Source organism: Carassius carassius, chromosome 3, assembly GCF_963082965.1.
Source record: "Carassius carassius chromosome 3, fCarCar2.1, whole genome shotgun sequence".
Classification (NCBI taxonomy): Eukaryota; Metazoa; Chordata; class Actinopteri; order Cypriniformes; family Cyprinidae; genus Carassius; species Carassius carassius.
Genome location: NC_081757.1, coordinates 8713263 through 8739124, shown reverse-complemented (window position 1 = coordinate 8739124; position 25862 = coordinate 8713263). Strand labels below are relative to the sequence as shown.

The window sequence follows — 25862 nt, the reverse complement described above, 5'->3', positions numbered from 1 at the left end:
GTGGAGGTCAGTCCATTTACTGTAGCTTTCAGCACAGGAAGAATTCTGAAATAAAATCAAAATGAAATCTAAAATGAACATTATAACACAAATTCCTGGTCCTTTATGGAATTATTCATTAGACCACATTATTTTTAGAGGATCAATGTAATGCCTTCATGCTGAATTAAAGAATTATCTTGGACAAAATATAGCACATGTAAGCTAATAAACAGAGGCTAGTGTTCCTGAATGCTCTTCATCTCACGTTTATCCCATTGTTCTCTCAGGTTCTCCTGTTCCACGACCAGACATACGGGATCCATTATGAGTACACGGTTGCCCTGAACCAGTCGCTGGAGAACATCAGCGGCCCGGTGAAGGAACCAGAGCACATGTACCTGTGGACTCACAGCAGCTGGGAGGACTGCAGTGTCCACTGTGGAAGAGGTCAGCGCCGGACATCCCCCACAATCCTTCTGGGGTTAATTTTCTTAATGCTATCTGCTATTACATGTACATTCTTAAAACATAAGGCATCAATTGTCCCCTGAAGAATCTTTCCATTCTGCAAAATGAGTAGTTTTGTACAGCTTAAAATAGCTAGAAGTGACTGAGACTGGAAGCCACACCCATAAAATGAACAAATGGCCACACCCATTTTTACAGGATAAATATGGTGTATAGAGTGCAAAACGTAAGTAAAAACTCCATTTATTTTCTCCATAGGGAAAGTGATCTTTTACAATAAGTTGACAACAGAACTGTTGCAAGCTCCGAGGTTGTTAATTTTGGGATTTGTAAATCACTTTGTTGAAGCCATCGTTTTGTGTTATTTCAAGTGATTTTTTCTTAATTATCTTGTTCAATAGTGGAATTCTTAGTTAAAAAAAAAAAAAAAAATATGTTATCCATGATGCTGTACAGAAAATTCCACCAATCAGACAACAGAAGCGCCAAATGAGCTCTTTAGCTCCACCCACTCCAATGAAGCATATGAACGACAGAAATACTGTGCTTGTGTACATATATGCATATTTAACAATAAAATTTAAATATATCGTTTCTTTAGATTCAAGAAACAACTTTAAAGGAATAGTTTTACATTTTTGCCATATATTTTTAATTTATGTAATTTGCAATGCTTCATGGGATTGTAGTTATTTCCCACACCAAAGTTCTTAGGAACACAGTCTTCTGCATTTTCTCCAATTTTTTTGCTTTTAATCAACATTTAGTGATTGTCCTTGTAGCTGGTTGGTTTGGTTAATGGAAAAATACTTGTGGAACCAGTGCTTCTACAAAGGTGGATGGGCACTAATGTACTCTGTAGTGGGGAAAAAATGTTTATAAAAAATTTAGCTTATTAAAATGATCTTCACACTAAGAATTTATTTTTTATTTTTAGAACTGATCACTGAAAGGTTCTTTGTGGAACCAAAAACCTTTCAGAAACTTTATTTTGAAGAGTGTATCAGAAGCTGATCATGAATGTTGTTCCAGTTCTCCTAATGGTTTCATTAAATACCCTTTCAGTCTTAACAGTTGAAGCTGTTAACGTGCGTCAGCTGTCCAGCTGTGTTTCTGTGATGGCGTGTGACTGTTATGGTCAGCACAGCTGTGTGATTATATCTAGCAGGTTAAAGTCCCAAAAATAATAATTACGGCTACAAAAAGAGAATCTCTGACAAATGGTATCAGTATAAACTGACTCGCAAAGGAACTAAACTTTCAAAATTAAATGCTGTCAGAGAAAGTCGTCACATGTAGTCGAAGCGTTATTCACTTGAGACCGAGACAGGCATAAAATAACCCAAAAGGCGACGTTGAGGCCTGTCTCATTTTCTAAGCCCATCTGAGCGTGACAGTTTTGCTGGTTATATTCACGAATCTGATAGCAGATGGACATTTATCTGCTACAGTCTTTCCTCAAATAGCTCCTGTTTTAACACTGATCTGCTTGTTTCTTTTATGTGGTTATTGCTTCCTGATGGTGCATCATTGTCTGCGAGAAGTGTTGCGTCAATGTGTGTATTTGCGCACTATAACACGAGTTAAATCTATGACTACGCGAGTTTCTAAAGCAATTGTTAAGTGCTGTTGCTTAAATTTTGTGATGCATTGGGTTTTTTAAGGGCATTTTGTTCTCTGTGTCGAATAGAACAGCTTTATGTTTTCGACATGAGCTGCAAATCATGTTCTGGCCTGAAAAAGCTGACGCAAGATTTGCAGTGTCTGTTTTTGGAAACTTCTAGACACATCTATGAAGTAGAGGTTGTTTTGTGGTCAGCGTCGTTCCTTCAAGCCAGTTATGAACTGAAGAATATAATGATGTGTTTAATGACGCCAGCACATGTGTGTCATACGTTAATACAGCTGGGGTTGATGAAGCAGGATCTGTATCTAATACTCACCTCGAGTGCTCACATGGACGGACTGGGAGTAAAAAAAACGGCCCTGGATTTTCTCCCAAACATGCCCACCACAGCTACAAACAGTCACTAGTATCTCTAAATATTACAGCAATCCAAATGAATTTATGGCAGATAACATCACAAAACCCATGGTGACCCTGCTGACAAAAACAATAGAAACCATCACAGAAATCTGAATGATTTCCACTACAAATACCATTGCAAACATTACAAACCACCAAGTTTTAACCATTCAAACCATTAAATAATGGTTTCTTTTAGTGTGTTTTGGGACATATTACATTAGGATTTAGTAACATTATTAAAAGCCATGAACAGAAGGTGACCTATTACCAGTAGAGACCAACAGGCTCCATTACAGTTTCCATCAAAACAATACAATTTTCATTATAACCAGTAAAACCATTGCAAATAATGTGATGCTTTCTATTTTCAACTGAGGATTGAAATAAATGTATTATTGTATGAACTAAAATACTTGAAATCTACATAAGAAGAGCAGTATGCAAAATGTCTATCACAATTATAAACCTAGAATCTAGAAACCTGAAACAACAGAATTCTTTAATTTGAGAATTCATATGTCTTTGTGTGTGTGTGTGTGTGTGTGTGTACCTACTTAACCATATTTTGGGGGAAAATGTTTTACATAAAAATAAGCTAAACTTGACAAAATCTACATAAACCTCCCTTTGGGGACATCCCTGTTGGGGACAGTATAAAAACCATCAAGACAATGGAATGTCCCTATTTAGATAGCCAAGTAAATGTGTGTGTGTGTGTGTGTCATGTTAATCAGACTAATAACCTTATAGGCTACTTAATTTACTCGAAAACCAGCCCAAAACTAGCAAAATCGTTTTTTAAAATTGTATTTAAAAATAGCTTCTGGGGATAAAATACATGTGTTTTGGCGGGGTTCCCCTGGTAAAATCAGCATTTTCAGGGGCTAAATATCAAACATGAAAAACAACCCCCGGCAACAGTATTAAAGTAGCCCAATTCTTCGGGAAAACCGTGGATTTGGCAACACTGTTTCTTATAATCAAAAATAGATTGAATGAGCACCCCCTTTTGTCGGCCATCAACATCACTTAATATAACACTTTTTCTTTGATGATAAACCAGCAGGTTGAAGGCCGTTGGATGGTAAGCCGCTCTGGACTTCTCCAGAACATCCAGATGGCCAGTCCGCCCCTGAGCGCTCACTTATAGAAACATAGAATGAGATAATATTATTTGAGAAGGGATTAATAAGCACATTAATTTGTTCGGTTGTTGCATGCATTTGGGTTGTTTACAAATGGACATGAACACAGTCTTGACCTAACCATTTGAGCACCAAGATATTTGGAGTAATGGCTTGTCAACAATCAAATAAAAGTAATGTATAAAAATAAAATAAAAAATATTAAAACATAAAAAGAGATAAAAAGAATTTGGAGTTTTGCCTTATAAACTAACTGAAAAAAAAAAATTAAATAAAAGCACAAAGAGTAATAAGCAATGCGTGTTAAAGGTTTTATCTGAGAGTGTTCAGTGAGCATTTCTTTCAGATTGGAGACAGTAAGGACACTCTACTGTACTCTACTGTTCTGGGGTAAGAGTGTGTTGCCCTGGAAACCACGGTTAAGGGGCTGTATATAGTAATGAGATCAGATGTGTCAAACTCATTCAAACTTACGAGCCCCTTCTGATTTTTGGAGGGATTTTAAATGCAACTTCTAAAAAAAAAAAAAAAAAAAAAAAAAAAAAACTGCTGATAGGTAAGTTGCTTAAATTTACATTCAGAATTTTTTTTTCAAAGACTCCTCAGGAAAGTTTGCGTGTTGCAAAGTCAGTGGTGCAATAAATAAAGTGAAAAAGTGAAGTGACATTCGGCCAAGTATGGTGACCCATACTCAGAATTTGTGCTCTGCATTTAACCCATCCGAAGTGCACACACACACACTGTGAACACACACCCGGAGCAGTGGGCAGCCATTTTTTATGCTGCGGCGCCCGGGGAGCAGTTGGGGGTTCGGTGCCTTGCTCAAGGGCACCTCAGTCGTGGTATTGAGGGTGGTGAGAGAACTGTACATGCACTCCCCCCACCCACAATTCCTGCCGGCCCGGGACTCGAACCCACAACCCTTCGATTGGGAGTCCGATTCTCTAACCACCAGGCCACGACTTCCCTTCAAAATGCATAGCACACATATAATAAAAAAAGAACTCATTTTACATAATATATTTAACCATTTTATCAGTATTTTTCAGGTTTAATGAAATATACATCACCATTCAAAAGTTTGGGTTGGTATGATTTTTTTTTTTATGCTCACCAAGGCGGCATTTTTATTTATTTTAATAAAACATACAGTAAAAACAGAAATATTGTGAAATATAGTTACAATAGTTGTGTATTTGGCAAATTTCCTATCATGCAAAGTTAAATGGTCAGCATCAATACTCCAGTCTTCCGTGTCACATGATCCTTCAGAAATCATTCTAATGTGCTGATTTGATGCTCAAGAATCATTTCTGATTATTATCAATGTTGAAAACAGTTGTGCTGCTTCATGTTTTTGTGCTTTCTGTTATAGTTTTTTAAGGATTTTTTTGATGAATAGCAAGTTCAAAAGAACAGCATTTTTTTAAAATATAATCTTTTGTAACATTATCTTGATGATCTCTTTTGATCATTTTCAATTTGTTTAAGAAAAATCTTACTCAACCGAAGATGTACAACAGTGATTTATTTTGTTAAATTTAGCTTATTGTAGTGCTTTGTCCATAAATTGTACTGTACAAGACATGTGATGCTGCTTTACACCAAAAAAAGAAAAAGCGATCTAAAAGGCACCATAATTTTGGAACAAGCTTTGCATCTGGTACACAAATATAATGCCTCAAATGCTGACTAAGTAGGCAGCGCACTATGTTTTGGAGCGGAGCTTCTGTCTCTGAGGCTGCCCTTCACCGCTCGCCACTCGCAGGAATTAATCTCTGTCTCCGACTGCTCGCAGTTTTTCTTGGCAAACGTAGAACAACACAAAATTAATGACATAGCTAATCCTACAGTCTGGCATGCCGCCACCTACTGAAGCTACAACAACATTAAGAACTGACAGCAAATTAAAGGTCCCAGGCAAATTCAGTGCCTGTTACACGGGTCACTGCTTACCCCCGCTGCTAATTTGGTCATGACCACTAAAGGACCCCCGACTCTATAGATGACCACTAGAAGTAACCTCATATTGTTACCTAATTAGAAATGTTTTGTTCTGCAATTACCTGAAATAGGACATGGCTGGTTGGGAGGTGAAAGTGGAGCGGACAGCATCAGATCATGTGTAAACACTCACATGTGCCAGAAAAAACACAGATTGTCCTGTTGTGGTAAAACACCCCCAGCACAGAGTCACTGCAGCGATTGCCAAAGCCCTCGACTCAATCCAAACTTTAACATCCTCCGTGGATTGTTAGTAAACTCAGATGGCTCAAAATTGCCAGAAAGATGACTATTATTATTATTATTATTATGAAATGATTATCCTTAATGAAATATCTGAGTTATTTCTTCAAACAAGTAACACAAGTAACACAATATTGTAAAGCATTACTTTTAAAAGTGAATTTCCCAAACAAAGTAAATAATATATAAATAGATAATATTTATGTAGCTCAAACAGTAGTATGGGTTCATTTTTTTTTAGAGAATATGCGCTCAATTTCAATGTAAGTCACTTTGGATAAAATTTCAAGTTTACAGAAGATGACCGACCTGCCAACCTGTACGCGTTTTGTGTAGCAGCTACGCATTTTGACCTCAAAGTATGCTGGTACAATTTGTCACTCTAAACTACATAAAAATCAAGTGATTATGATACATAAATCAAATTTTAAATATTATTTCTTATAATTTATTAAACATTTGTGTTAAGTTGTGACAGATATCTTCTGTAGATACATGACATGATTCAGTTCACATTGAGAGTTATTATTAAAAAGGTTTTTATTTTAAGAATATATATATTTAAAACAAGAAGTTGTTACAGCGATATTTTACTGTGATTACGGCATGACACATTTCCTCTCATATGCAGTCTGTATGTTTACAAAACACACATAAAAAATAAGCTTTCAAATTGACCTATGTAAGTATATGCAAGACACGCACTGTAACCTTGAGTGACATTTTATGAAAGTATAGTATGCCAATAAAATTTTTTGCTGTGTTTTAGGGGAGAGAAGGACTGTGGTCTCGTGCATGAGAATCGTTAACAAGAGCATGACTCAAGTCAACGACAGCTACTGTCAGGTGGAGAACAGACCCGCGCCTCAGGTCCGCCACTGCAATATCCACCCCTGCCAATACAGGTAACAGAAGCGCCAGAGCTGCTCAGAACGGACTGGTTTATTTGCATCTATGTGTTTTTATGTCGTCAGCTGGCACAAAACTCAATAAGGAATCAGGCAAGATTGGGATTCCTCTCTTTTTAGATTTAACACACTGTGGATATTGTTCCAAACAAATCCAGGACAAAAGACTTCTTGACAAAATGCCTAAACTGGTCTGTTGTGGTCATCTCCGTACAGGGGAAATATGGATGCATGTTCTTCCTCGAGGATCATGCATTAGAGAGATACTTAAAATGTTTTTAAATTTACATTGTCATTTTGCAGATGCTTTTATCCAATACATAAAGCGATTATTCTTAAAGAATGTCTTAGTCCAAGTTTTAGACCTTGTTTAAACAAGTACAAGCTACAAAGAGAAGGAATAAATAAAGAGAAATTACTTTTTTTTTAACGATGAAGCCAAGAAGTTTTGAAGAGATGAGTTTTCAGCTGTCGCTTGAAGGTTGTCAGGGATTCAGCAATCCAGATAGGGGTGGGAAGATCATTCAACCAACCAGGAATGGTGAAAGAGAATGTTCTGAAAAGTGATTTTGACCCTCTCTGTGATGGTACCATGAGGCGTCACTCACTAGCAGTTCTCAGATATCTGGAGGGGATGTAGATTCGTAATAGTGAGTGGAAGTAGGCAGGTGCTGAACCTGTGGCTGTTCTATATGCAAGCATCAATATCTTGAACTTGATGCAAGCTGCAACCGGTAGCCAGTGCAGGGAGATAAAGAGAGGTGTAACATGGGCTCTTTTGGGCTTGTTGAAGACCAGTCGTGCCGCTACATTCTGAATCATTTGTAGAGGTTTGATTGTGCTTTATGGAAGTCTTGATGGAAATTTACAGTAAATCTAAACATTAAAATAAAAACTGAAAATATCAAAATAAAAGTTTAATCAAAACATCAGTAAATACTAAATTAGTGTATAAATAACACTGAAATAACACTGCTAGGTTTTTTTATAGGGTTTTCTGTGTGTTTTACAGGGTATTCTCAGTCAAATAAGCCAATTCCAAGTGGATATTCTGATCTGTAGATAAGGCTCAAGTGCCTCTATCAATGTACTTCTCAGAGACATTTTCACCCCTTTTCTATCGTGTATGATGTAAGCCCCGATCACTTAGAAAAGTAATTGCACACCTCTATTTCTGTCTATAACTGCAAAATCGATTTTGGTGCTTGTAAGAGTGAGATGTGAGCTTTCTGTAGGTTTCCACATGGTTCTCTTTCATATTTCATTGTGTCGTTTAAGCAGTTCATAAAGACGGCTCTATTTTTATTCTCTGTTTCATCTGTTTTTCTGCATGTAAATCACAAGTGCATTTCATGACCGCCTATAAAGATAATCATCTGCTATTTTCAGTCAGACTGTAAACTGACAATTAAAACATCCAGATTTTCCTGACTTGTAACATATGATCATCACATTACAGGTTGCAAATGCTTGACTTGAAGGACTTGTTTCAGTGTACACGTGTTAATTTTCAGACTTTAGATCCCTTTCAGTACAGTTTAATGCTTTGGGACTTTAAAGAGTTAGTTCACCCCAAAATGTTTTACTCTCCCTCAAGGCATCCTAGGTTTATATGACTTTCTGCTTTCAGACGAATCCAATAAGAGTTATATTAACATTTTGTCCTTGCTCTTCCAAGCATTAGAATGGGAGTTGGTGGGTGTTTTTTTATCAGTCCAAAAGTAGTCAAATAAAGTGCATATATCCATATTAAAACATGCCTCATATGGCTCCGGGGGGTGGATAAAGGCCTGCTGTAGTGAATCCATGCTTTTTTTGTAAGAAAAATATCAATATTTAAAACGGTTTAAACACTTAACAGTTATATTAATGTCTTCTCTGTGTTTTCTGCTTCTCTTAGGTGGGTGACAGGTGATTGGGCGCAGTGTTCAGTAACCTGCGGGAAAGGCTTGCAGCAGAGGGAAGTTGGCTGCGTGTACCAGCTGCAAAATGGCACGTACATCCCCACTAGAGACCTGTACTGTCTGAGCTCCAAACCAGCCAGCATACAGCACTGCGAGGGACGCCACTGCCTCACCATTTGGGAGGCCTCTGAATGGTCCAAGGTTTGAGATTAAGTTAGCCTGAATTATTTAAAGATACCACATCATGGACAGCAGATTTTGCTCTTGCTCTTGTATGTGCATTGTACATTAGTTTGGTCTAATGTTAAAACATATTTTAAGCATTCTTGTAGCACAGCATAATGTAGCACAGAATAATTGAACAGAATCAAAATACTCATCCAGAATTCATCTGGTTGACCTGCTAACTTTTTTGACCAACTTTAACCTGACTTACTTTTTAAAAAGATTACTGAATGTAGGTTCTTTAATGAAATTAGAAGCCTAACATTTCTGTTTGAACTCTCCAATTGCAATTTCCTCACTGTAACTTACTCAATAGTACAGGCATGAGACTTAAACAACATGACATGATTTCTGCATGGAAAAATCTCTTACTAACCTTTTCTGTGTAAAATTATATATGAAACTTTATATGTGACCCTGGTGCAGAAAACCAGTCTTAAGTCACTGGGGTATATTTGTAGCAATAGCCAAAAATACATTGTATGGGTCAAAATGATTGATTTTTCTTTTATGCCAAAACTCATTAAGATAAACTCATAGGTTAAGTAAATATTATGTTCCATGAAGATATTTTGTAACTTTCCTACTGTAAATATATTAAAGCTTCATTTTTGTTTAGTAATATGCATTGCTAAGAACTTAATTTGGACAGCTTTATAAGGAGATTTTGTCAATATTTCGATTTTTTTGCACCCTAAGATTCCAGATTTTCAATTAATTGTATCTCAACCAAATATTGTCCTATCCCAACAAACCATACATCAATAAAAACTTTATTTATTCAGTTTTCAGATGATGTATAAATCCCAATTTTGAAAAATTTACTGGTTTATGATTTTTATCACCATGTTAACATAAGCCTTTAACCATAAAACCTTATCAAAAATAAAGATTTAAACCGCTTTAAAGATAAAATAATACTAGTAATAATACTATTGTGTACTATTGTGTAATGTGTGTTTTATAAATTATAAACGTCACATTTCTGCTTTTAAATGATTTTAAATCCTCCAAAAACTGTCCAGATTCACTATCACTGTAGATGCCTCACTGTAACCTTGATTTTTGCCCTTTTTTTTTAAGAAAAGGAGAGACAAGTTTAAATTCTTTTCTGTTAATCAATATTATGCAACAAGTGCTGTCCCAACATTTTTGAATGAAAAGGATAGACCAGTTTAACTAATTTTTTGTGATAATCAGCATTATAAATAAAATAAATACAAATAAAAATGGTTGCAATGGTTAAATATATCCATGTAGTAGGGCTGCAAAACGATTAATCATGATTTATCGCACTCAAAATAAGAGTTTATGTTAACATACTATTTGTATGTGTACAGTGTATATTTATTATGTATATATAAATACACACGTATAAAACAACATATTACGTTTTATGTGTATATATATATATATATTTACACTTGTATATAATCTATATTATATATAAATATAAATATTTTTATATAAATATAACATATTTTTACATATATACATGCATGTGTGTGTATTTATACAATACAGACCAAAAGTTTGGACCTTCTCATTCAAAGAGTTTTCTTTATTTTCATGACTATGAAAATTGTAGATTCACACTGAAGGCATCAAAACTATGAATTAACACATGTGGAATTATATATGGAATTATATTCATAACAAAAAAGTGTGAAACAACTGAAAATATTTCATATTCTAGGTTCTTCAAAGTAGCCACCTTTTGCTTTGATTACTGCTTTGCACACTCTTGGCATTCTCTTGATGAGCTTCAAGAGGTAGTCACCTGAAATGGTCTTCCAACAGTCTTGAAGGAGTTCCCAGAGATGCTTAGCACTTGTTGGCCATTTTGCCTTCTGTCTGCGGTCCAGCTCACCCCTAAACCATCTCGATTGGGTTCAGGTCCGGTGACTGTGGAGGCCAGGTCATCTGGCGCAGCACCCCATCACTCTCCTTCTTGGTCAAATAGCCCTTGATGCCTTCAGTGTGACTCTACAATTTTCATAGTCATGAAAATAAAGAAAACTCTTTGAATGAGAAGGTGTGTCCAAACTTTTGGTCTGTACTGTACGTATATACATAATAAAAATACACAGCACTCACACAAATAGTATGTAAACTAAAACTGTTATTTTGAATGCGATTAATCGCGATTAATGGAAAAATGCAAAAATTAGCAATTTTGCAAGGTTTGTTCACAATTTGTCACATTTAAGAGCCGTTCACAAAGAAAACATGAAATGCAGAGCAGTGGAATAAAAAAGAGGTTCAGTTTAAAAAACTATTTGAAACTATTTTTGGCTTGAAATGTTTTGAAAGCCAATTTAAGAATTCATGTAATTCAAACATGAGTGCATGACGTTAACACTGCCAAGGTCATGACTTTGATTCCATGGTAAAATAAGAAATGTGTATCTTGAATGCAGTGTAGGTCACTTTAAAATTAAAAAAGAATAAATGCAAAATTGTGCCATAAATGCAAAATTCAGAATTCATCACAGTTCACACAGAAAACGCAAGATGCAGGACAGTGAAAAGGAGCTGAACTTCTTTTAACATGAGCACAGGGCTATGACATCCATTAAGCATCAGGTTTTAGTAGAAAAACAATTGAAAGCAGCAAAATAAAACACCCATCTGTTATTATTATTGTTTGCAAAATATGTAAAAAAAAAAAAAATTACAGCATTTGCTGGTGCAAGAAGCCTTGATTAATATAATATGATGACTTGTCTTAAAAAGTATAATCTAAAATGTTTTTATGAGACACATCCTGTACTGTTGAATACGTGAGGGTCTTTTAAGAAAAGATATGTGTGCTTGTGTCTGTGGGGATTGTCCTGGCCTATGGAGGGCACCATGGTTGTTTTTGAGTGTCTGGGTCTCGTTTCAGATCTTGATGTTGATGTTGTATGCACTTCATTAGAGTGGATTTAGTCAGCAGCGAAGTGAGACTCCACAGGAAGCCACTTTTAATGACCAGCGCTCTTGCTTGTGTCTTTATTTATCTCCATCCTTCTTTGCACCCAATTGCTCACTGATTTTCCTGGTGTTATCCTCTGAGATCTCATTGTCTTTGTCTGTCCCAGTGCTCCTCTGAATGTGGTCGTGGTAGCAGGAAGAGGACAGTGACCTGCACCAATCCTCAGGGTCTCTGTGATCCCATGTCTCGTCCTGCAGATGGGGAGATGTGCGAGGATCACTCCAAATGTTACGAGTGGAAGACCGGCGAATGGTCCAAGGTAGGATGACCAATTTTTTTCTTTTTTTTATGTATTTCAAATAAATGCTGTTCTTTAGAAATTTCTATTAATCAAAGAATCCTGAAAAAAATGTATTGTGGTTTCCACAAAAAAAAATGAAGCAACTGTTTTCAACATCAATAATAATAATAAATGTTTCTTAAGCAGCAAATCAGCTTATTAGAATGATTTCTGAAGGATCATGTGACACTGAAGCTAAGCTGTAATGATGCTGAAAATTCAGCTTTGCATCAAAGAAATTAATTAAATGTTAACATATATTCAAACAAAAAACAATAATTATAAATAGCAAAGTTATTTTAGAATATTATTGTATTTTTGTTAAAGAAATGTAGTATTGGTGAGAATAAGAAACAGACCCCATTACAATCTTATATGGTAATGTATGCATGGTCGACAGAATTTATGACAAAGTTCATTGCCACAAAAAATTATTTCCCTATGTTCATACTTTTCTTTAAAATGCAACACTTTCGATGGGTGTGGATTTGGCTGATTTGTAAAAATACTCTGACATAAAACAATATATGTTAACATGGTTTTAGTATAAAACGTCACTTAGTAACCATTTCTGTGTAAAGTTGTAAATAAAGCTAACCCCAAAACCTTTTTGTAAATATGAAAATAAGCAAAATGATATGCTTCACTATTCTAATCCTCCACAAACTGGCCCCATTCACTTCCATTTAAAAGGCCCTCATTATAACCTTAAATTAAGATTATAATTTTGTTTAAGATTAGATTATAAAGTGAATGGTAATTATTTTTGAAATCAACATTAATTCCACAAATGCTGTCAATTGAGCTTAGTTTGTCCAGAACCCATAATCTTTCTTTATAGAGCATAGCTGTGAAGCATCAGACTCTATCCTGAGTTAAATGAAAGCCGACAGGCGTTCGCAGATCTTCAGCTGAATCAGAGTTTGTTGCACTGTCGCATGTGATGCATGTGGGCTGTCAACGATTACCTTGCTGCCGCCCCGTTGGAGCTGACCGCTGTGGCCCAGGGTCGCATCATGCCTGTAAACCACCATCTGTCTGTTCCTCTCGTTCTCCTGAGCTTTGTGTTGCTCAGTAATGAGCTCTCGGCACCTCAGTGCGGACACGCCATTACCATAGTGCTGCTTCACAAGGTTTAAAGTCTCAGGTGCACAGGCTAGGAGTCAACTTCTACAGTAGTTGTAGGTATTTGGGAATATGGGTTTAGTTGATGTTGATATCTCGAGTGCAGGGTCGTTGTTAGTCAATATTGCATGGCTTACACTACAAAATGTAGTGTAAATGTCTGATATTTTATGTCTGATGTAAAGCATTGCTATATAAGTGTGTTTACATAAAACGCGAAGCGAATATGCCTATCGCGTTCCTTGCGCTAGATTACTCACGGGATGTTTTTCACGTCACTCACTCTGTTTTTATGTGCTAACAGCATCTTACAGAATAAAAATATTCATTTCTTATAAAAAAATCCTCAGACTTTAAAATAGTAGTGTATGTGAGGCTGCACCACAGCCAATAGATTACATTCAGCTGTTCTGCCTTTATATCCAGTTTGTAATGCTCACTTCTCACAATCAAATCAACAACTGATGGATAAAATCAGGTCCTGCCATCATTTAGCTATTAAACTTGGAAACGCATTACAATAAGGTAGTAAAGTCAGTTACAACATTCGTTTTGTGTCAACTAAAGTTTCAGTTCTTTCATTTTGCAGAGATACATGCTCAGTGTACATTTTTATAGCAGAACTCAGGCACCTTTACGTATAACTTTCAAGACTCCACGACAAATCAAAGCATCAGGATATGTTGTAAGTTTGAGGTTCATGTTTCACTCTGAGCTACATCTTCTGTGGCTCCTCATCAGTGGTGTTTGAAGGTTGTGGATTGTGTTTCTCTGGCCATTGATCTTTGGTGAAGGTGCGCTTGTCTGATCTCAACTTCACGTCTGAGATTAGTTTTGCATTAAATGTGTCTTTTGTGTTTTATCAAGGGCTAGAAAAATACAGTATCATCATTGCATGGCCTGATTTTACATGCATCCGAGCTCTCAGTATTCACTATATGAGCCTCTGCGACATTTGTTTGTGAAGTCGGCCGTATCATTTCGGGCCGAAATGAGGGGAAAATAGAGTCTGCCATTAGTGAGATGCTGGTGCAGAAAGCATCAGATATTTCTGCATGTGTCATGTATTTCTGCAAAGAGCAGATGTTCCCTCTGTAGACCTGCTGCTTTTCATTTCAATGATCTGGAGAAAAGACAAGCTTCTATCACATTAGGAATGGGAAAGCATTCAGTATTTTATTTTATTTATATATTTTCATTTATTATTTTAGATTAAGTCATTTTGTTATGTGCTTTTGTCATATTCATTCATGTTTTTATATTTATTTTTAGTTTGGTTTAGTTTTCATTATTATTATTATTATTATTAATTTTTTCGGTTTTAGTTTTAAACATTTTAATACTGCAACTTAAATTATATTATTTCAGTTATTTCAGCAAGGCAACATTGAGCGCATTTACATGCATGTTCTTAAGCCGATTATGCTTAAGTTGAAAACGCACTTGGTCATGTAAACGCGGTAAAACGTTTTCTTTTAGCGGAGTAAGGTCATAAACGGCATAAGCAAAAACCGGTCGCAGCAGGTAGTTTTTTGCCTCTTACTCCGATTTCACACGGCAAACAAATGCAATAACCTGCTTTTTTTGGCTTATTGAAGTGTGCATGTGTGATACATAACAGGAACACATCCTTAGTACAGATTTCAGTGCATCTAGACCGAGCAAACATCTTGCAGTAAAGAAGGAACAAAATACATCACAAAAGCAGACTTTTGAAAGTGACGAGACATTCAGCCAAGTATGGTGACCCATACTCAGAATTTGTGCTCTGCATTTAACCCATCCGAAGTGCACACACACAGAGCAGTGATAACACACACACACACACACACACACTGTGAGCACACACCCGGAGCAGTGGGCAGCCATTTATGCTGCGGCGCCCGGGGAGCAGTTGGGGGTTTGATGCCTTGCTCAAGGGCACCTAAGTCGTGGTATTGAAGGTGGAGAGAGAACTGTACATGCACTCCCCCCACCCACAATTCCTGCCGGCCCGGGACTCGAACTCATAACCTTTCGATTGGGAGTCCGACTCTCTAACCATTAGGCCACGACTTCCCCTTCCGACCTTCCCCTTTTTCATGACTCAGTAAATTATAAAAATGTGTTCTCATCTCGTGCAGCAGAAGTAGAAGTGGTTTAGTCACAATGCTATGTTTATAACAGCATGAGAGGATAATATACAAGCTGTACGTTTCCCGACATGTTGCAGGTTGACATGTTGCAAGTTTAATTTAACATCACAACTGACAAATGTATGGATACCCTGAGTCGCAAATTATTATATTTTGACGTCACTATAGATAAATAACCTGATTTATTAATGAAGTCATGTACACGCAGCTTACTTGTATTGATAGGTTACTGATGTGCATGTAAACGTGCTCAATTCTATTTTTATTAAAACAATTTCATTTAGGTTCTTTGTGTGATATTTATATTTTATTTCAGCTGCATTTCATAGAAAACTGTTTTATTTTTTATATTAAAGGTCCCATTTTTCGTGCTTTTTTGAAGCTTTGATTGTGTTAACAGTGTGCAATATAACATGTGTTCATGTTTCGCGTGTAAAAAAACAGTATTTTTCACACAATTCACCTACCTGTATACCGCTGTTTTCACTGTCATAAAAATGGGCTGATGACTTCCTTGTTCTATAAAGTCCCTCTTTCAGAAATACGTAGCGAGTTCTGATTGGGCAAGCGGTTCCTGTGTTGTGATTCGACACCAGCTTAGCGCACGCTGCCCTCCTGGAAACGTGATTGGGCTAGTTTTGAGAAGCAAGTGGGCAGGATTTGTTCTGTTAGAATTCTGTTAAATAAAATATCTCGCTTGGCTTGAACTTTGAGCTTTAATATAAATTATGCAAATGCATATATGTTTACTATTTACTGGTTTATTAACTTTTTATATTTTATATAGAAGTTCACAATAGCACATCATAGTATGGCTCTCACCTTTATAATTTTAGATCAGTGTTACTTAAATAATTTTACAAATGTATTTACATTTATCATGGGAGACTTGAAGTCATTCACTACACTTTTAACTAAATATTAAACTAATTACCATAATGGAGACTTCAGATTATTTCAACTCAAGGGTTTATGGGTGTTCCACACTTTTAATCTAGTTATGTTTGTAATTTGTTGACCTAGTCTGCGTTGATTTCACAAAACAGTTCAGTCTGAACGCAGTATTTTACTGTGACAAATCTTGTGAAATCCATCCTGGCATTTTTTGACAGTAATGAACACTAGTAATGAAGAATATTGCATCCAGTGGATTAACACTGATTAACACATGAGTATGAACATCCATTCATATGACTGATGTGGTTTGACTGAAATGCCTCCGCTGAATAGAAATAGCCTATTTAGCTGAGGAGAGGGAATCAGACTCTTTTCTGTGTTTTGGCTGCTGTTCTCTTATCCAGGCTGAGAATGTCATCGCTTTTCAATTATGTGGAACACATTGTGTGTTTTGGCACAAAATAACACAATTCCATATTTTATCAGTGAATGGGATGAGAGATTGTAACAGGCTAGGGTCTGTCTGTGTATGGAGTGCTCTTCACTTGAGTTAATATCGGTGCATTTTCTGTCTCCATCTTGTCAGCTACTAATGGGCATCCAGATAATAGAATTCAGGGCACATGAAATCCTGAAAATGTTATTTCAAAGGTGGAAAAATATTTCCATGATCTTTTATCTAAATGTAAGAACCTATGAAATGACTTCTCTACGCCGTGAAAGCTGTGGTTAGAATTGCTCACCCTCATAACATTACAATCCAGTATGAATTTCTCTTCTACAAAATACAAAACAACAATGGAATTTTTCATTGTGTACACTGTGAAAAATGTGTATATATACTGTTGCTCCTCTGCTTGTGATTAGATCATTTTAATTTCCAAAATTCCTGGATAGTTACAAATTTAATTATCATTACAAGTTAGATTACAATTTAATAAAAACATTAGAAATTGATAATTAGGCTATATAACGTCTCCTTTCCATGGTTATTCAAACAGTGAATAAATTATATATAGAAAGTAAAATTATCACTTACTTTGATTTGACTTTTTGTGATTGGTTAAAATGCACAACAATGTAAAAACATCTCAACGGAAATATGATTCAACATAAGCATATCTTAATTTGATGCCACAGTTGACAATGTTCTGTTCATTTTCACTTTGTTATCAACAGATGTAATAGATTTAATTTGTTTGTGCAGGGGCATTTTTGTCAAATTTAGTGGCATTTTTGCCCCAAGTCGACATGGCCAGGGGAAGGCTAAGCCTAAAAGCCTAATATATATATTTTTTGTTTTACTTTTATGTTATTTACAGTTTTTGTACTATTTCTAGTTTTAATTAAATTAACCACCATTTTTAATTATTTGATTTAGTGTTAGTTAACAAAATTAATACAATAACAATGCTTTTCAAATTAATCTATTTTTTAAAGCTATTTTATATATTTAATAGTTTTAGTTAACAGCAACAACACAGAATCATACAGGTTTGGAACGACATGAGACTGAATAAACGATGACCTTTTTTGGGCTAAAATATCCTATTAATACTAACCAACACACACTTTTATTTTACCAAAATCCAAACAGCTATTTAGTCATTGTTCTAGGCTACTGTTGTGGTAATGTAGCATTTCTAAAATCATTGTAATGGTTATGGTAATGTAAAGAAGTTCTCAGGAGTTTCTGTGTTGCTCTTCGTCTGTAAGTGTGCTCTCCTTTCACACGACAGACGTTAAAGTGCTTTGTCATATTTACTAGCTCAAATCAGCCATGGTCTTATCTTGAGGGAGCCGTAGCTTGTGATTTAGAGCAGCCTTTGATCAGCAGATGAGATGTTTTTGGGACGTCTCTTCTCATTCATAGCACGTGGTGTTGTTGTGAGATCACTCCACTCACACTTTCCCAGACTGCAGTTATTTACTAGACTCTGGCGACAGGCAGCACTGAGATCAATGCTAACCTGCCACACTGATTTCATTTTCAATAGCCCGTCGTCCCTTGTAAACGTGAAGTACTGTGCATCGCTGAAAGGAGTTTGGCTTCCTTGGAGGCAGGGAAGTATATTGCTTTCATGCACTTTTAGCCACTTGGCAAAACAATTTTTGTTTGTTTCGTCTGCAGTCATGGCAGCCGACAGCTCATTTTTTCCAGCCTGGGGGTCTGCAACAATTACTGTTTGATCTCACACTAATTTCTGAGAAGAAATGAAACTGTTCTAAAAAAAGTGAACCAAATGGCAAAATACACTACTGTTCAAAAGTTTGCACTCTGGAAGATTTGCAGGTTACACTTACTAAGGTTCCATTTGTTAACATTAGTCAACTAAATTTAACAAATTATCATTATTATTCTTAGTTAGTATTCATTTTAACAATCAGTAATAAATGATTCAAATCAAAAGTTGTATCAGTTTAAATTATTTAATGGTCGTGAGCTAATATGAATTAAAATAAAAAATTATAGAAATAAATTAAGAATTTATTTTAAATGGTTTAAAAATAACAGTATATACTTTTATAATGTTAGGAAAGAATCTATTTCAAATAAATGCTGTTCTTTTGAACTTTCTATTTATCAAAGAATCCTGAAAAATAAGTATATCACGATTTTCACAGAAGTATGAAGCAGCACAAGTGTTTTCAACATTGCTAATAATCAGGAATGTTTCTTAAGCAGCAAATCAGCATATTAGAATGATTTCTGAAAGATCATGTGATATTGAAGACTGGAGTAATGATGCTGAAAATCCAGCTTTGCATCACAGGAAAAAATGACATTTTAAAATATATTAAAATTGAAAATAGTTATTTGAAATTGTAATAATATTTCACCATTTTACTCTTTTTACTGTATTTTTGATCAAATAAATGCAGCTCTGATGAGTAGAAGAGTCTTTCAAAAGCATTAAAAATCACACCGAACTCAAACTTTTGAACACAAGTGTATACAATTATATAAATGCATTACTATGAAACTATAAGCATGTTACATGCATGTTAAAATGCAACACTCAGTGTATAATATTGAATGTATTTGGTCACCTGATCTAGACTGTATTTTGACGACATTTTACTGAGGACTATTGATGTCCTCTCGGTCATAATCAGGTCAACGTATTTTGTGTTTATCATTTCATCATGCTGTCTGCTCCCAGCTCTCCTCAGCCAGTGATGAAATAACTGAATTTGTTCCTGCCCTGTCGAACTATAAGTCTATTAAAATATTTAGCCAGAGTGTTATTGGTTAAATAAAGCTTCCTTAGGGTCTTAAATGCATGAGCGTGACGATGGCGGCTGATTGGCTGATATAATGACTCCTGCACTGTAAAAACTAAAGGTTCCTGGAGGCACCTTTTGGGGTTCTTCACTTCGCCACGCTGGCGGAACCCTCTGAAGAGCCTCTAGACACTGCTCTAAATGGGGGTGGCTCTCTGAGGAACTTTCAATGGTTCCAGGAGGAACCCTTTTACCCCCAGCCCCCCCCCCCCCCCCCCGGTTTATTTTTTATTTTTCCTGCTATTGACATTTTTAATGATTTAAAAAAAAAAACTGAAAAAATAAAACAAATGTGTATAAAACAGAGTTTGTTGATAAACAAAAACAATATCCATAATCAACTTAAATAGTCAATTCATGGAAACATCAGTGTTAATATTGCTATAAACAACAACAACAACAAAAAAACATTTACACCTTGGTAAAATTATAAACAAATAAATGTGACTCAATTATCTTAGAACTTTAAAAACCATTTCATGTACCTAAAACAATGATACAATTTAAATTAATAAATTCAATTCAATTTTAGACACAATGCAATTAATAGTAACATTTTCTTTCCTGTTCTAAATAGTGGTAACTGATTGGGAGAATTCACACAGGACATTTTAAGAAATTGATAAGCCTCAAGATAGCTTAATAAACCAGTTTCTCAGCAGCCAAAGTTGTTATAGTTGAGTAAACTTTGAGAGCAGTGAATGGGAGAGTATCACAAATATATTTTTGCATTCTCATTTACCCAAATAGCAAAATGAAAAACTCTACAATAGCATTTTCACAACTTTCAATCAGATTGATAACAGCAGTCAGAAGAGAGAACAATGACAAATTTAGTATCCCTCTCAAAGACTCTGGAATTTGAAACACCCTTGCATTAGCTATTTTTTCTGTAATTTGATAGGAATGTGATATAATACAAAGTATATTTTTATAAATGCACATCATTTTTTTTATCAAAATATAAAAAAATTGTGAGGATTTACGATGCTGATGGCCGCTGAAACACATCATCAGTCTTGTGATAATGGTCCAGGATCTCCTCCTGAATGGCCCCCAGATACAGCACAGCAGAAAAACAGTGCGCTTTAGTGTACTTTTAATTGCTTTTCTGTATAATGCTGAACAGAACATAGGCACTCATAGTAAGGTGAACTCATGTCGGCAGGTTCATCAGCAAGAAGCTCCTCACCATCAGGAAAGTCTGCAGTGCTGCTCTCACCAAATGGGTCTCCTGTTATTACCACAGCTGTTCTGAGATTATGTGTAGGCTGTTCATTGAAAAAAAGAGTGATTTACATAAAATTAAATAACAAAATATTTACATTTATTCATTTAGCACAGGTATTTTTTTAATTATCTTAAAAATGAGGAACACCACAGGAATTATTTTTGTCATATTAGTACATTGATTAATGGTTGTGGGCTAATTAAGTGCACAATGTGTGTATAATGTGTGTGTGTACACTACATATGTCTACACACATGGACAAACTCATACTTACCTCATCATATACAGTCCAGGACAGCAGGATCATCATGTTACAGGAAGGGCAATGTTAGAATTACTCTGAAAACAATAAAAAAGAAAGAAAGAAAAGAACTGTTAATAAACTATAAATAATTGAATGTTTTAGAAGGGTTTCTGGTGTCTCTGGAATTGTTCACTTATTTACACACCTGCAAAATATGGGGTACGTCCAGAGAGGTCTGTTTATTGTCAGCCAGCATCAGACATCAGCAGCTGTCCACTGCCTCACAGGTGTCCACTACAGAGCCACATTTCTTTATTAACTGCTGAATAAAAAAAGAACATATGGGTCGTTTTTTTAATTGTTTAATTCAGTTCAGAGGAACAGTGTATACAGTCATATATAATTTTGGATTAGGCCAAGCTGAAACACCATTTCAGTTATTTCAATGTCAAATAAATAATTAAATACTTACATAGTGCTGCTCTGTGAACCCTTTGAGATTTTTAGAGATACTGGATTTTCTGAGGAGAGAAGATGATCAAAACCAGTTTTATGTAACGTTACGTTATGTGCAAATGACTCGAAAAATAGGCTAATAGCCTAACGTTACATGTACGTTAACATGGATGTGTAACTATTTAACAAACATAAACGACAACAATAATTTAGAAAAGTTAAAGAAAAGAGTAACAATGAATAAACGTAAACATCATGCGTAAACCAAACTAGCAATTATTGTTTGTGACCCTGTGTTTGTAGTCTCCATTTCGTCCCACAAAGTACATTAGACTCGTAAGCATCGCTATTAAATTAATGGTTAAAACAAACATTTTAAATAAAAAAACATACAGTTTAATGTGCCAGTGTAGGAATTATTATACAAATAATAAATCTGTGTATTTATTTTGGAGCCTTTACTCACCTTGCGCAGCGGTTGTTTCTTTCTTCGAGGAAAGGAGCCGTTACTTCTAGTTCTTTGTATTTGAAATCGCTCTTGCACGCACACGCACGCGTGCGCAAACAGCAGGAGCGCGAGGACGCCAAGCCTCATGCATTTTCTTCTTTTTGACAACAGCTGAACAGTTATTTCTGAATAATTTAAACTTATTTCATTAGGGATCTAAATCTAAATATTACTATTGTACCGATTGTCAGGGGCGGACTGGCCATCTGGAGCACCGGGACTTTTCCCGGTGGGCCGCTAGTCAATGTGGGCCGGCCCACCCGGTATATAATATATATATATATACACAAATATATATATTTTTTTTCTGGGAAATTTTTTTTTTTTTTTTAATTGACGGAAATCATAATATTACATCTCTTTTCTACGCAAATGGATGAGTGAGTCGATCGCGCAGCCAACAAGCGCGTTTTCGTCTAATTTAGAGAGAGACAGATTCATCTGGTACAGCGAATTTCTCTGAGCAGCAGGCCACTGTATACGTTCACTTAAAACATAACCGACTGTGTTTTTACGAGAATAGCCTACTTGCAGATACAATTATTTTGAAATAATTGTGTGTGTATTTGTTCATTCAGAAGTTACGATACCCAAAAGATGAATTAATTCTTTGTACGCGCATTGTCTGAAATGCTGCTCACAGCGCGTGCTTTGAACGAGTGCGCGCAAGCTTCGAACGCGCGCAAATTGTTTAAAAAAGTTGAATCAGCAAGATTTAGAAACAAGTGAAAACGATCAACTACGATACATTTCACCCCTCCAAGCGAGTGAACAACGCGAATTTTAAATCGCTATTCACGATAGCCCGTCGGGAAGAGCAGTGATACATTTTGGAGCCCGACTGCAAAACACAATAGCCCCTGGACGTCGGGCTAGCGATTTTGCGAGCCCTGCACCTCAGATCTATCCAGTTTGTGAACCACTGGTTTCCACAATGTTTTCGTTAAACAAAATAAATGATTATTTTAAAAGATTTACTCAAGAGAATAATCTGTTCACGAATCGGATCATGAACTTATATTACCGCATATTCATGCATTTGTTAACTGAATGCAAAGTGTGAGTTCTAGGAGAATGTTTGTCTCGTGATGAACATGTATCGCTCACTAGGAGTCGCTAAATGAACAGCTGCAGCACGCAGGTTATTTTTTTATTTTTTTTTTTTAGGGATCAGTTGCCCTATTGGTTAAAATCCCCAAACAGTATACTTAAATATCAAATAAATAAATTACATCAAAACAGGGGCGTTCGCGTTTTGATGTGGTGGGCTGCTGTGTGCCAGAAAGTCCAGGGCCACTTTTTGGTCCCAGTCCGCCCCTGCCGATTGTCATAATTAGTTTTTTTTATTAAATGAATGCGTTGAGTCATATTTGGTTAAATCATATTTTTAATGTTTGCTTTAAAGTTTCAAGGTAAACTATCCACCTTCAAATGATTTATTTAACATTTAGCCTATTTCAATAAAACTATTTTTAGTTATTGCAGTATTTAAGTTTAAGTCTGGAGGAAATTAATAAATAATAATAACAAACATGGTGTAGCCATGGATGCCTGTTTGCTTGTATATATTCCCTATTGCTGAGAACATCATTTTTTCAGAAATAATTGTAACATTTTAGTTGGATATTCTGGCTGTTTAGAAGATTTTGTATGTCCTTTTGTTATTTTATTTATTTATGTTTTGACAGAACAAGTTAGGTTTTTTTTTTATTTGTATTTTTTTTTTCACATGGAAAGTGCCACAAAACTCATTGTTCCATCACATTCCTAAAAAGTAAATATTAATAATAATAATAATAATAATAATAAGTCAAATTTCATTTGTGTCACTTCTCTGGGTTCTTCCAGATGCTGGCTTTTACAAGTGAGATCTTCCAGGAACCACTTTAATGTTAACAGAGCTTACAGTAACCCTTTTTTAAAATGTGAGTTCCTCCAGGAACCTCCAGAGCACTTTGAGTTCTTAGTGTAATGAAAGGGTGACTCCAGAACCTCAGAACTGGGAACAAAGTGCTTCAAGGTTATCATGAGTTCCTGCACGAACTGCAAAGACTATAATGGTTCTTCCAGGAACCCTATTATGAGAAAAAAAGCTTTGAGGCACTTAAAATAAATTTTAAGGTTCCCAGAGTACTCAAAAGGATACCTGAGGCACCTTTAGTTTTTACAGTGTGCTTGTCTCACAGGAAGCAGAACGCTACATTATTCAAGAACCGTTTCCTCCTGTGGTCTTCCTCTGAAATCTAATGCAATCTGTTTGCTGTGAGCAGATTCACTCAGAAACTTGTATGTGTTTGCATGTGACATCTTTGGCCGATTTGAATATGCGTTCATCAATTCATATTTTGTAGGGTCACAGTTCTATGTTTATAGACTATTTCATAACTTTAGTTGTTGTTTTGTAATGTGCCCATTTATAATCTTTACTAAACAATGTCATTATAAACTCCTCGTGAGCAGAAATGTCAAATGAAAGCCGAAGACGTTTGAGAGTTGTTGAGCTCTTACAGATCACTATGTAAATTGGGCCAGGCTTATGAATCATTATTGTTTCTGAACAGAGAAAACTGTGGCTTTGCCCAGAGACAGCACTGCTCATTAGGGGACCATGAAAGTTCACTGTCTGTAATACAAAGACTAGCACTGGTTCAAAGACGGAGACTCAGCTGGCCTTTTCACTCGGTGTATAAAAATTCTTATTTATTTTCCTTCGTTTTATCATTGTTTAGTTATGTTTGATTTTGTATGGCTGCATTTTTGCTGGTTTATTTAACTTTTCCTGGTGGCACATTTAGTTACTTTTTTGTAATGTTGAAAGTTTTTTATATATATATATATATATATATATATTATTAGAATTTAAAAAAAAAATAGTATTCTAAAATTGTTTGTCATCAGTTGTTGAGTTTTGTCAAGTTGTAAGCACAGGAAATGACCCCCTTTTGTGTTAATAGTACATTAATAGTACAGTTTTTACAGTTAAATTGGCCAATTACCTCTGTTTGCTATTTTATATTATATTCGTACATGTGCATTAGCTTGACCATCCTAAAAAATATGCTTTTTGTGGCATGATTTGAGTTTAAGAATAAAAAAATGTAAAGTCCAGTTTTGTTCTGCTTGTCTGTAGGGCTGCACAATTATATAATTATTATATAATTATAATAATAATAATAATATCATCAAAAATAAAAAATATATAAATACAAATATTTCTTTTGTGACATTTCACTAAAATATAAATGTAAAAAATAAAATAATACTTTAAAATTACAATAGAAATTGTTTAAAGGTTAAAAATCATCTCATTTTGAACACAACTTCATAAAGCTTCTTATTTTGATAAGTGCTTCTTACAACAAGTTTGTGCTGATGGTTGGATGTGAAAGTGACTATCAGGTGATAGATATGATACCACTGCTATCAGATTTTATTCCTGATTTGAAATCTTTCATTTAAACATGACAAAGTAAGAATAGAAAGAAGCTTTATTGAAATATTAAGTAGATGCTATATTTTCTGAGTAAAATGAGGTCTGTCAGAGCATGTTATGATGTGGAAAATGTTTTAATCTGTTGTGATCTCATCATTGGTTCAATGCAGTGCTCATCATCATGTGGGCGGGGCCTGCAGTCCAGAGTGGTCCAGTGCATGCACAAAGTGACCGGTCGCCATGGCAGTGACTGCCCAGCCGTCCTGAAGCCCACCGCGTACAGGCAGTGTCATCTTGGGACATGTAATGTGAAAGTCAATGTGAACACCATCACCTCCCCGAGACTGGGTAAGACTTCAGCAGTCTGCTGTCCTATTGTCTGT

General features: G+C 35.6%; 1 protein-coding gene and 1 long non-coding RNA gene across 3 annotated transcripts in view; one reads left to right on the top strand and one right to left on the bottom strand.

Annotated features, from left to right (window-relative positions):
- Positions 1-25862, top strand: part of adamts17 (ADAM metallopeptidase with thrombospondin type 1 motif, 17) — a 130192-nt gene that overhangs the window by 100545 nt on the left and 3785 nt on the right. For both annotated transcript variants that reach the window (XM_059527471.1, XM_059527461.1), the window contains 5 exons: positions 270-429; positions 6641-6776; positions 8680-8884; positions 11992-12144; positions 25650-25827. In XM_059527471.1, the coding sequence (XP_059383454.1) occupies positions 270-429; positions 6641-6776; positions 8680-8884; positions 11992-12144; positions 25650-25827 (832 nt within the window). The remainder of the gene's footprint in view (positions 1-269; positions 430-6640; positions 6777-8679; positions 8885-11991; positions 12145-25649; positions 25828-25862) is intronic.
- Positions 20516-21800, bottom strand: LOC132113952 (uncharacterized). Its single transcript, XR_009425229.1, has 4 exons — positions 21555-21800; positions 21288-21401; positions 20800-21177; positions 20516-20652 (listed from the first exon to the last, which is right to left on the bottom strand). It is a non-coding gene; the product is annotated as an uncharacterized LOC132113952 (long non-coding RNA).